The sequence below is a fragment of the Terrapene carolina genome, unplaced genomic scaffold (genome assembly GCF_002925995.2).
Source record: "Terrapene carolina triunguis isolate 2854851 unplaced genomic scaffold, T_m_triunguis-2.0 Scaffold268, whole genome shotgun sequence".
In the NCBI taxonomy this organism is placed as follows: Eukaryota; Metazoa; Chordata; order Testudines; family Emydidae; genus Terrapene; species Terrapene triunguis.
Genome location: NW_020664619.1, coordinates 961,467 through 973,999, shown reverse-complemented (window position 1 = coordinate 973,999; position 12,533 = coordinate 961,467). Strand labels below are relative to the sequence as shown.

At 48.9% G+C, this 12,533-nt stretch overlaps 1 protein-coding gene across 1 annotated transcript in view; it reads left to right on the top strand.

Annotated features, from left to right (window-relative positions):
* Positions 1 to 303: 303 nt before the first annotated feature.
* The window catches only part of MAPK15 (mitogen-activated protein kinase 15), a 76,981-nt gene continuing 64,751 nt past the window's right edge, over positions 304 to 12,533 (top strand). Inside the window, exons 1-3 of the mRNA XM_026657696.1 lie at positions 304 to 486; positions 11,732 to 11,830; positions 12,290 to 12,319. Of these exons, the coding sequence (XP_026513481.1) occupies positions 418 to 486; positions 11,732 to 11,830; positions 12,290 to 12,319 (198 nt within the window). The 5' untranslated portion in view covers positions 304 to 417. The remainder of the gene's footprint in view (positions 487 to 11,731; positions 11,831 to 12,289; positions 12,320 to 12,533) is intronic.

The following is a 12,533-nucleotide window of genomic DNA, read 5'->3' as shown; positions in this document are numbered from 1 at the left end:
TTGTGGGTTTAACTTTTTACAATAGCTGACTTGGCAAACGCCAGCTGTGTAGACGCTGCCCCTGCCCCAAGGCACGGGTCAGGGGAGCGCGAGGAGCGGCTCGCGAAGCAGAGAGAGGGCGCCCCCTGGCTTGGGTTCCGTGACCCAACGGCCCGCAGTACTTCCCACACAGAGGGCGAGTGAGACGCTCTGCGCATGCGCGCAAGGCACCCCTCCCGCTATTTCTATGGCAACAGTAATCAACAGGCCTACTTGCGGTTTGGGTCCCGGCGTGCACCTCGGCAGCGGGGTCTCGCGCTGATTCCCCACGTTCAGTCGTGTCTTCAGCGAGGGGAGCCCGCCGGGAGACTGGGGGCGCCTCAGGCGTCAGCATTAGCCGCGTCTCCGCTCCGGGCCCCCGGCTAGGACTGAGGCAGCATGAGCGTGGCGGAGGTGGAGGAGCTCGTCTCCCAGAAATACGAGATCAAGAAGCGCCTGGGCAAGGGGGTGAGCGCGGCCGATGCCCCCCGGGGTAGGACCTCCTGCGCCTTCTGAGCGCGAGCGGCTGGCCCCTGCCTGAGCCTCGGGAAGCCGGAGGGTGGGATTGAACCCAGGCTGCCCCCGCCCGGTAACCAGGGGCTGTGGGGGCAGAAACGCCCCTTCCCCCAGTGGTAGCTGGGCTCCTGCTGCCCGGGAGACGGGCTGCGCTGCACGCCGCGGCCGAAGCCCCACGGCTCTGGAAAATGCCAGGGTGGCGACAAGTTAATCCTGAGGCGGGGAGAAAGGGAAACACAAGCAAGTGAAGTGGGAAGCTTGGAATGGCCCCGCCTTCAACTTTGTAAGTGATGTTTAATGTTAGAGCAGCCCAGTCGGAAACAATGACCATGTCAGTCCTTTGTCTGAGCAGGGCTGACAGCAAATCCATGTTCGTGCTGTGCTTTCTAAATGCTGACTCTTAATATTAGGCAAGCAAACAACAGGAAAAAGCAGGATTTTCCTGCTGATCTAGCCTGAGGGATGCAGGACTTGCTGGGGTGTTTTACAGTTTAATGCTTTTTAAAGGGTAAACCCAACCAGTTCAGACCTCCCAATTAATTTTCTTAATTAAAATAAAGTTTTAAATGACCCAAGTTGCTGATAAAGTGGAGGAATAGAGGGTTTAAGGAAAAGAGGTAGTTTTAATCCCCTCATCCTTCTACAATGCACGGTTTACCTTTTAAGTAGTGCTTTATGACTCTTCATTCATATTTTCTATTAAAATTAGACTGGGAGCTATTTTTTCATTTTTTTTTCAATAGAAAGCTGGTTGAAAACATTCCTGAAAGGGCAACTAGACTTATTAGGGGGAATGTGGTCTGACAAGGCCAAGAATTTATATAAGAGAAAAGTGAAATATTTCTTAAAATGCATGCAAAACCCTGTAGGCACCTAAACTCACTCGGTGCCTAAGTTTTTCAAGGTAAAAATTCCCTACATGCCTACATTTATGCCTCTGGGTATGCTCACTGCTGTCTTACTCTAAGCATCTGGCTGTCTATCTACCACTTAAGCCCCAGAGCATTTCTCAAACCAGGGGAAGATAGGCATTCAGCTGCCTAACTTCATGCAGGGCTCAAATTGGTAGGCATGCTTAGAGGTGCCTGTTGGATTGGGTCCCATTCAGAATCGAAGAGGAGGAGCTCCTGCTAACCTTATAACTTGTAGCCCAGTGGTTAGGTCACTCATTTGGGATATGGGAGATCCAGATACAATTCCTGCATCTGACAGAGATGGGATTAAGATTTGGCCAGGGGTCTTCCACCTCTCAGATGAGTGCTCTGACCACTGTGCTATGGGATATTCTGATTTGGAGCTCCCTCAATCTGTCCTGTTGAAGCTATTCCACTGTGGATAGATACTAAAATAGTCACTGGGTGAGAGAGAATGAGAGTGCGTGGGAATGACTCTGTAATGCAATTATTGGGATTTTGGGGAGGTGGGAAAGTCCAGGTCTGGTCCTCCTGCTTAAGCCATTCTTTCATTATTGATCCACAATGAGACTGCTTCAACAGGAGAGACTTTGGCCTGGTCTACACTACGACTTTAATTCGGATTTAGCAGCGTTAATTCGAATTAATCCTTAACCCGTCCACACAACGGAGCCAGTTACTTCGAATTAAAGGGCGCTTAAAATCGATTTCTGTACTCCACCCCGACAAGCGGAGTAGCGCCAAAATCGATTTTGTAAATTCGAATTAGGGGTAGTGTGGCCGCAATTCGATGTTATTGGCCTCTGGGAGCTATCCCACAGTGCACCACTGACCGCTCTGGACAGCAATCTGACCTCGGATGCACTGGCCAGGTAGACAGGAAAAGCCCCGCGACCATTTGAATTTCATTTCCTGTTTGCCCAGCGTGGAGAGCACAGGTGACCACAGATAGCTCATCAGCACAGGTAACCATGCAGGCTGATAATCAAAAAAGAGCACCAGCATGGACTGTTCGGGAGGTACTGGATCTGATTGCTATATGGGGAGAGTGCTAGCAGAACTTCGTTCAAAGAGACGAAATGCCAAAACTTTTGAAAAAATCTCCAAGGGCATGATGGAGAGAGGGCACAATAGGGACTCAGATCAGTGCCGCGTGAAAGTGAAGGAGCTCAGACAAGCCTATCAAAAAACAAAGGAGGCAAACGGTCGCTCCGGGTCAGAGCCGCAGACATGCCGCTTCTACGCCGAGCTAAATGAAATTCTAGGGGGGGCCGCCACGACTACCCCACCTCTGACCGTTGATTCCGAGGCGGGGATAATCTCAGCTACACCTGAGGATTCTGCGGACGAGGAGGAGGAGGACGAGCTTGCGGAGAGCACCCAGCACTCCGTTCTCCCCCACAGCCCTGAGCTTTTTCTCAGCCTGAGTGAAGTACCCTCCGAACTCTCCCAAGCCAGTATCCAAGACCACGACCCCATGGAAGGGACCTCAGGTGAGTTTACCTTTTAAAATATAAAACTTGTTTTAAAAGCAAGGTTTTTTAATGATTATTTTGCCCTGAGGACTTGGGATGCATTCGCAGCCAGTACAGCTACTGGAAAAGTCTGTTAATGTGTCTGGGGATGGAGCGGAAATCCTCCAGGGACATCTCCATGAAGCTCTCCTGGAGGTACTCCAAAAGCCTTGCCACAAGGTTTCTGGGCAGTGCAGCCTTAGTCCGTCCTCCATGGTAGGACACTTGACCGCGCCATGCTTGCAGCAAGTAATCTGGTATCATTGCCTGACAAAGCCTGGCAGCATATGGTCCCGGTGTTTGCTGGCATTCAAGCAACATATGTTCTTTATCTTGCTGTGTAATCCTCAGGAGAGTGATATCGCTCATGGTAACCTGGTTGAAATACGGGAATTTAATTAAGGGGACAGAGGTGGCCGTTCCTACTGGGCTGTTTGCCTGTGGCTGAAAAGAAATCCTTCCCTGCAGTTAGGCGACCGCGGGGGGGCGGGGGGATTGGCCCAGAGCTTTTCGCGTTTGGCTAGCAGGGATCTTCCCTGTTACCAGCCACGCGGTCGGGGGAGGGATACAGCGATCATCCCAGAGAATTGGATGGTGGGGGGGTTAGTTTGTTTTCTGCTGCTGAAGGTTAACAGGAAAACCGCAGCAGTCAACAGGCTTTGCTTGCTATGTGGGAAAGGAGGGCGCAGAAGCCGAAAGACAATGGCTTACCATGGCTGCCTGCAAGCTGAATTCTGTTGCCCGGACCTGCGTCTGTGATCTCTAACACCAAAGCCACAGGCACTCAATATTAAGAGGCAAAATCACATGTGCTATGTAATGTGAATAGTGTTGGTCACCGTGAAAGAGTATAAGCATTGTTCCGCAAAATGTATCTTTTTAAAAAATTCTCTCATTTTTTCCCTCCCTCATGCAGCTGCAAATTCTTCAAGCCTCCCTCCTCCATCCCGAAGGCTAGCACAGATAAGGCGTCGGAAGAAGAAGACGCGAGACGAGATGTTTGCAGAAATCATGCAATCCACCCGCAGTGACAGAGCTAATCTGAATGAGTGGAAGGACACGGTTTCAAAGTATAGGAAAGAAGCCAGTGACCGTGAGGACAGGAGGGACCAACGTGAGGACAGGAGAGACGCTCGAGATGAGAGGTGGCGGCAGGAAGATCAGAGGAGTCGGGAAGCAACGCTGGGGCTACTGCGAGAGCAAACAGACATGCTCCGGCGTCTGGTGGAGCTTCAGGAACGGCAGCTGGATTACAGAGTGCCGCTACAGCCCCTGTATAACCCCCCTCCCCCCTCACCATGTTCCATAGCCTCCTCACCCAGACGTGTAAGAACGCGGGGGGGGAGGCTCCGTACACCTTCCCATTCCACCCCAGTGGACAGCCCAAGCAAAAGGCTGTCATTTTTTTAACCTTTTTTTAGTGGCCTTTTCCTTCCCTCCTCCCAAACCCCACTCAGGTTCCCTCCCTCTTTTTATAATCTATGAATAAAGAATAAATGATTTTTAAACGATAGTGACTTTATTTGGTTTGAAAGCAAGCTGGGGGAAGGGGGAGGGTGGGTTACTTACAGAGAATGAGTCAATAAAGGGGGCGGGTTTTCATGAAGGAGAAACAAACAAATTTCACACTGTAGCTTGGCCAGTCATGAAACTGGTTTTTAAAGCTTCTCTGATGCACACTGCTTCCTGGTGTGCTCTTCTAATCGCCCTGGTGTCTGGCTGCACGTAATCAGCAGCCAGGCGATTTGCCTCAGCCTCCCACCCTGCCATAAAGGTCTCCCCCTTACTTTCACAGAGATTGTGGAGCACACAGCAAGCAGAAATAACAATGGGGAGATTCCTTTGGCTGAGGTCAGAGCGAGTCAGTAGCGATCGCCAGCGACCTTTTAAACGGCCAAATGCACATTCTACCACCATTCTGCACTTGCTCAGCATGTAGTTAAACAGCTCCTGACTCCTGTCCAGGCTGCCTGTGTATGGCTTCATGAGCCATGGCATTAAGGGGTAGGCTGGGTCCCCAAGAATAACTATTGGCATTTCAACATCCCCAACGGTTATTTTCTGGTCCGGGAAGTAAGTCCCTTGCTGCAGCCCTTTAAACAGAATAGTGTTCCTGAAGACGCGAGCATCATGAACCCTTCCCGGCCAGCCCGCGTTGATGTTGGTGAAACGTCCCTTGTGATCCTCCAGTGCTTGCAGCACCATTGAAAAGTACCCCTTGCGGTTTACGTACTGGCTGCCCTGGTGCTCCGGTGCCAAGATAGGGATATGGGTTCCATCTATCGCCCCACCACAGTTAGGGAATCCCATTGCAGCAAAGCCATCCACTATGACCTGCACATTTCCCGGAGTCACTACCTTTCGTAGCAGCACCTCAATGATTGCTTTGGCTACTTGCATCACAGCAGCCCCCACAGTAGATTTGCCCACTCCAAATTGATTCCCGACTGACCGGTAGCTGTCTGGCGTTGCAAGCTTCCACAGGGCTATCGCCACTCGCTTCTCAACTGTGAGGGCTGCTCTCATCTTGGTATTCTGGCGTTTCAGGGCAGGGGACAGCAAGTCACAAAGTTCCATGAAAGTGCCCTTACGCATGCGAAAGTTCCGCAGCCACTGGGAATCGTCCCAGACCTGCAACGCTATGCGGTCCCACCAGTCTGTGCTTGTTTCCCTTGCCCAGAATCGGCGTTCCATGGCTAGAATCTGCCCCATTAACAACATGATCTCCAAAGCACCGGGGCCCATGGTTTGAGAGAATTCTGTGTCCGTGTCCATGTCCTCATCACGCTGGTCGCTGCGCTCCCGCCGCCGCTGCCTCCTCGCCTCGTTTTTCTGGTCCTGGCTCAGCATAAACTCCACGAGAACGCGCGAGGTGTTTACAATGTTCATGACTGCTGTCTGGAGCTGAGTGGGCTCCATGCTTGCTGTGGTATGGAGTCTGCAGTGTTCACCCAGGAAAAAAGGCGCGAAATGGTTGTCTGCCGTCCGTTGCTTTCATGCAGGGAGGGAGGGAGGGAGGGAGGGGTGAGGCTGTACCCAGAACCACCAGCGACAATGTTTTGGTCCCATCAGGCACTGGGATCTCAACCCAGAATTCCAATGGGCAGGGGAGACTGCGGGAACTATGGGATAGCTACCCACAGTGCAACGCTCCAGAAATCGACGGTAGCCCCGGTACATGGACGCACACCACCGAATTAATGTGGGTAAAAACCGAATTAATGTGCTTAGTGTGGCCGCGCACAATCGAATTTATACAATCTGTTTCCCAAATTCGAATTATCTAAATTCCCATTAATCTTGTAGTGTAGACGTACACTTAGGGAACTCCACATCAGAATATCTCATAGCTCAGTGGTTTGTGAATGCTCTTGAGATGTGGGAAGACCCCTGTTCAAATCCTTTCTCCTCCCCCTCTGACAGCCAGGGGGAATTGAACTTGAGTCTTCCACATCCCAGGTAAGTGCTCTAACTAGTGGGCTACAAGTTATAACGTAGGTACCTCTACCACCTCCTCTGGCCATTTTGTGTGGCACGAGGCAGGCACCTAATTCATTCTCATAAGAAATTCCTTAGGCACTTAAGCCAGGTGGAAGGCACTTGTTCATGTATTGCTAAGAAGAGCTAGGCACCTCCCTACAGCCCAGGCTTTTAAGTCACCCGTCTCCAAAAGAGGGATGGGGCTTAGCACACCCACCTCTTGTTGGCATTTCCCATTAGCTAGCTTAGACAGTTCTCTGCCTAGTGCCTGGCTTTTGAGGATTGCAATCTAAGAGTATGTCTACACTGCAATAAAACACCCATCACTGGCCCATGTCAGCTGACTTGGGCTCCTGGTGCTCAGGCAGTGGGGCTGTAAATTTGAAATGTAGATGTTTGGGCTTGGAGCCTGGGCTCTGGGACCTCGTGAGGGTGGAGGGTCCCAGAGCCAGGTTCCTAGCCCAAGCCCAGATGGCTGCACTGCAAGTCAGCTAACACAGGCCAGCCATGGGTGTTTTATTGCAGTGTAGACATACCCTGAGATGCCTATCTCTCCCCATTCATTATATACAGAAACAATAACAAAATGTGGAAATCGCAGAGGTGCTTAATGACTTCTTTATGTTAGTTTTCACCAAGAAGCTTGGTGGTGATTGGATGTCTAACACAGTGAATGCCAGTGAAAATGAGGTAGGATCAGAGGCTAAAATAGGGAAAGAACAAGTTAAAATTACTTAGACAAGTTAGATGTCTTCAAGGAGCTGACTGAGGAGCTATCTGAGCCATTGGCAATTCTTTGGAAAGTCATGGAAGACAGGAGAGATTCTGGAAGACTGGAAAAGGGCAAATATAGTGTCAATCTATAAAAAGGGAAATAAAGACAATCCAGGAAATTACAGACCAGTCAGCTTAACTTCTGTGCCTTGAAAGATAATGGAGCAAATAATTAAGCAATCAATTTGCAAACATCTAGAGGATATAGTGATAAGTAACGATCAGCATGGATTTGTGTCAAACCAACCTGATAGTTTTCTTCGAAAGGGTAACAAATTTTGTGGATGGGGGAAGTGGTAGATGTGGTATATCTTGACTTTAGTAAGGCTTTTGATACTGTCTCGCATGACCGTCTCATAAACAAACTAGGGAAATACAACCTAGATGGAGTTACTATAAGATGGGTGCATAACTAGTTGGAAAACCGTTCCCAGAGAGTAGTTCTCAATGGTTCACAGTCATGCTGGAAGGGCATAATGAATGGGGTCCTGCAGGGATCAGTTCTGGGTCCAATTCTGTTCAATAACTTCATCAATGATTTAGATAATGGCATAGAAAGTACACTTTTATAAAGTTTGTGGACGATACCAAACTGGGAGGGGTTGCAAGTTATTTTATTTTATATTATTTGGGGGGGGGGGAGAGAGAGGGATAGCTCAGTGGTTTAAGCATTGGCCTGCTAAACCCAGGGTTGTGAGTTCAATCCTTGGGGGGGCCGCTTAGGGATCTGGGGCAAAATCAGTACTTGGTCCTGCTAATGAAGGCAGGGGGCTGGACTCGATGACCTTTCAAGGTCCCTTCCAGTTCTAGGAGACAGGATATTGCCATTTATTTATTTATTTATTTATTTAAGTGCTTTGGAGGAGAGCATTATAATTCAAAATGATCTGGACAAACTGGAGAAATGGAAGTAAATAGGATGAAATTCAGTAAGGACAAATGCAAAGTACTTCATTTAGGAAGGAACAATCATTTCCCATTTTGTATGCATGCAACTGACTGCCTAGGAAGAATACTGCAGAAAGGGATCTGGGTGTCATAGTGGACCACAAGCTAAATATGAGGCAACAGTGTAGCAAAAAAAGCGAACATCATTCTGGCATGTATTAGCAGGAGTGTTTGTAAGCAAGACACGAGAAGTAATTCTTCTGCTATACTCTGTGCTGATTAGGCCTCAACTGGAGTATCGTGTCCAGTTCTGGGTGTCACGTTTCAGGAAAAGTGGACAAATTGGAAAAAGTCCAGAGAAGAGCAACAAAAATGATTAAAGGTCTAGAAAACATGACCTATGAGATTGGGAAAAAAAATGGGTTTGTTTAGTCTGGAAAAGAGAAGACTGAGAGGGGACATAATAGTTTTCAAGTACATAAAAGGATGTTACAAGGAGGTGGAAGAAAAATTGTTCTTCTTAGCCTCTGAGGATAGGACAAGAAGCAATAGGCTTAAATTGCAGCAAGGGAGATTTAGGTTGGATGTTAGGAAAAACTTCCTAACTGTCAGGGTGGTTAATCACTGGAATAAATTGCCTAGGGAGGTTGTGGAATCTCCATCATTGGAGATTTTTAAGAGCAAGTTAGACAAACACCTGTCAAGGACGGTCTAGATCAGGGGTCTCAAACACGCGGCCCGCGGGGCTCTTGTGTGTGGCCCGCCAAGCTCCCCGCGCCGCTCCCCGCACACCCCCCGCTCCTTTGCCTACCCGTGGGATTGCCTCCTGACACTGCGAGCCTCACGCTGCTCTCTGAAGCAGCCGGCAGCATGCCCCTTTGGGCCGGGGAGGAGGGGAAAGGAGGCAGAGGGCTCCGGCATTGCCTACTTCCAGGCACCGCCCCCCGCAGCTCCCATTGGCCGGGAACAGAGAACCGCGGCCACTGGGAGCTTCGTGGGAGGTACCTGGAGGAGCGGCAAGAGCAGCACAAGCAGGGAACCCTGAGCCCCTCCCCCAGGGGCTGCAGGGACACGGTTCCAGCTGCTTCCTGGAACGGAGCAGCGCAGAGCCGGGGGCCAAGGCAGGCAGGGAGTGAGTGCCGTTGCAACCCCGGAGCCGCTCTAGGTAAGCGGCACCAGGCTGGAGCTCACACCCTGAACCCCTCCTGCACCCGCAACTCCCTGCCCTGAGCCCCCTGCCACATCCCACACCCCAACTCCCTGCCCTGAGCCACCTGCTGCACTCTGCACCCTGACCCCCTGCTGCACCCCTCTTGTACCCCACACACCAACTCCCTGCTCTGAGCACCCTGCTGCACCCTGCACCCTTTCTGCACCCCCTGGGGGCAGCGTTGGGGTGGGGACTTCAGGGAAGGGATTGGAATGGGGCAGAGAAGGAGTGGGAAGAGGTGAGGCAGGGGCGGGGCCTAATTGGAAGGGGTGGAGTGGGGGCGGGGCCAGAGGCAGTGGGGGGTGGGTGTCAGTGATGCGGCCCTCGGGCCAATGCACTAGCCCTCATGCGGCCCTCGGGGTCATCTGAGTTTGAGACCCCTGGTCTAGATCAGGGGTGGGCAAACTTTTTGGCCTGAGGGCCACATCGGGGAACAGAAATTGTATGGCGGGCGGTGTGAGCTCTGGGGTGGGGTTGGGGATGAGAGGTTTGGGGTGCAGGAGGGTGCTCCGGGCTGGGATCGAGGGGTTTGGAGAGTGGGAAGGGGCTAAGGGCTGGGGAAGGGGGTTGGGGTGTGGGGAGAGGCTCAGGGGGTGCAGGCTCTGAGCGGCGCTTATCTCAAGTGGCTCCTGGAAGCAGTGGCATGTTCCTTCTCTGGCTCCTATGTGGAGGCGCGGCCAGGAAGCTCTGCACGTTGCCCCATCCACAAGGCACCACTGCTGCAGCTCCCATTGGAGCGTGTAGCAGCCGGAGCGGGGCCATGCCACAGCTTCCAGGAGCCGCGTGGTGTGGTCCCCGACCCTGCGCCCTGGCTGGAGCGGGGCTGGGCCATGTGGCACTGCTCGTGGGCCGGCTTAAAACGGCTTGTGTGCCGGATCCTGCCTGTGGGCCATAGTTTGCCCACCCCGGTCTAGATAATACTTACTCCTGTCATGAGTGCAGGGGACTGGACTAGATGACCTCTTGAGGTCCCTTCCACTCCTATGAGTCTATGACTGTATAGAGCGCCTAGGCACCTAACTCGGCTTTGTGGATCTCAGTGGTGTTTTTGGATTTTCTAGGCACCTAAAAGTTAGGCACCTTGACACTCAGCGTTGCATTACTTGCGTCCCTTTGTGCATTCCATCCCTTATGCCTACTGCAGTTCAGTATTTTGCCCGTATCAGTACCCTTTGTTTAAACTCTTAGCTAGTTTTCAATCCATATGACAGTGTCATATTTAAGATAATTTGAATTCCTTTTTCTGTTAAGATTTTTGTGAGAAACTGTATTACATGCTTTACTAAAATCAAGATATAGAACATCTTCTGCAGGCTCATCATCAGCTAATAATGTAATTCTATCACACATATTGATAGGACAAATTCACAGTGCATAACTTTATTCACACTAATCTCTCTAGGTTCTTATGGTCCTAAGAATCCCTCAAAAACATTTAATATATAATAGTCATATAATATAATTAAGATCAAGTGCTTAATAGGATTTTAAAAATGACTGAATATTTAGGGGAAGGATTGTCTCGTGGCTAAGGTACTGAAATGAGGTTTGGGAGATATGAGTGCAATTCCCAGCTTTGTCACAACTTCCTGTGTTGCCTTGCTGAGCAAATCATTTAATATTTTTGTGCCTCAGTTCGTAATATGTAAAATGGGGATAATACTTCCATTCTCCTACTTTTGTCGTGTGTGTGTGTGTGTGTGTGTGTGTGTATATTGTAAGCTCTTTGAGACCGAGACTATCTGATAGTATGTAAACACATAGGCCCAGATCCACAGGTATTTAGGCGTCTTAGGAGCCTAAATACCTTTGTGGATTTGGGCCATACATAGCATATAGTACAATTGCATCCCATTCTCAGTTGGTGTCACTAGGTGCTAATGTAATAAAAATAACTATATGGGTAATGAGATTGTCCAGAATTACATTGGATAGAATAACTTTTTTTTTATACTTTTATATTAATTAAAAAAAAAAAAAGTATAATGCTTCAGTGTCTAAGCTGATCTCTGACAGGGGTTAGGAAGAAACTTCTCTTATGGACAAGATTTTCCTTAACTGTCTATTGTAGGGTTTCTTGCACCTTCTTAAGCATCTGATGCTGGCTACAGTCAAAGACATGATACTGTACTAGAAGGACCCCACTAGTTTGATCCAGTGTGACAGTTCTTATGTGACAAAAGTATTGCCCTTTTTTATAAATAAATCTAGCAAGATTTATTCTTTACAGCCCTCAATCCTAACAGTGCTTTTTATTGATCCTGGTCTCTTTACCCTTTAGATGTTTAGTGATTTATTTTTTTTCTGTTAATACCTTCTAAGAACATTCCCCCCCCCGGTCCTAACTGAATCTAGGGACTGAAAGGAAGTTGGTGTGGGTGATATAACTGGTGGATCCATCTATCCTTTTTACCTAGGCCTACGGAATTGTGTGGAAAGCAATTGATCGCAGGACAGGAGAAATAGTTGCTGTCAAGAAGATCTTTGATGCTTTTAGGAACAGAACAGATGCTCAGGTAAAGAACTGTTTTACCAATGTATTCTGAAAGACATGCATGGTGAGTACAGGGGTACTTCAAAGAGTCACACATTGACCTAGATGGGTAGATCTCTGGAACTTGTTGCCACAAGATATTAAGGATAAGAGCATAGTAAGTGATTTGACATTTATATGGGTAATAAGAATTTCACCCTGTATAGCTTACGCTAGTTAGGATAAAAATGTATAAGAGGTAGCCAAACCTCATGTGTCATGATGTAACTAACCACTGACTGGCTGATGTTAAGAAGAAACTTCCTCTATAGCCATGTAAATATTTTCATGTTACCAAGCAATTAGATTTTTCCTAGTCTGACCCCCACACATGACACTCCACTCCTTAATAAACGGAGTTTAACCATCGTACTGGGCAGTCACTTCCTCTTCCATCTATGATCTTATTGCTATGACAGTAAATATTTTTGTTTATTTCTAGAGAACATTTCGGGAAATTATGTTCCTGCAGGTAAGTAACATGTCTTCTCCCCTCTGATGTATCCTTTAGCTCTCCTTTGTATCTCTTCCAACCAGCATCCGCTTCTTTCCTTCTCATCCTTTGGTTATAGTGCAGTGGCTACTGCCACCACCTCTTGTCATGTCTCAATCATTCTTTTCTGTGTTGTCTGTCTCAGCAGTAGCAAGCAGTCTTTCCATGACTAGTGTAAAAAAAAAAAAAAAAA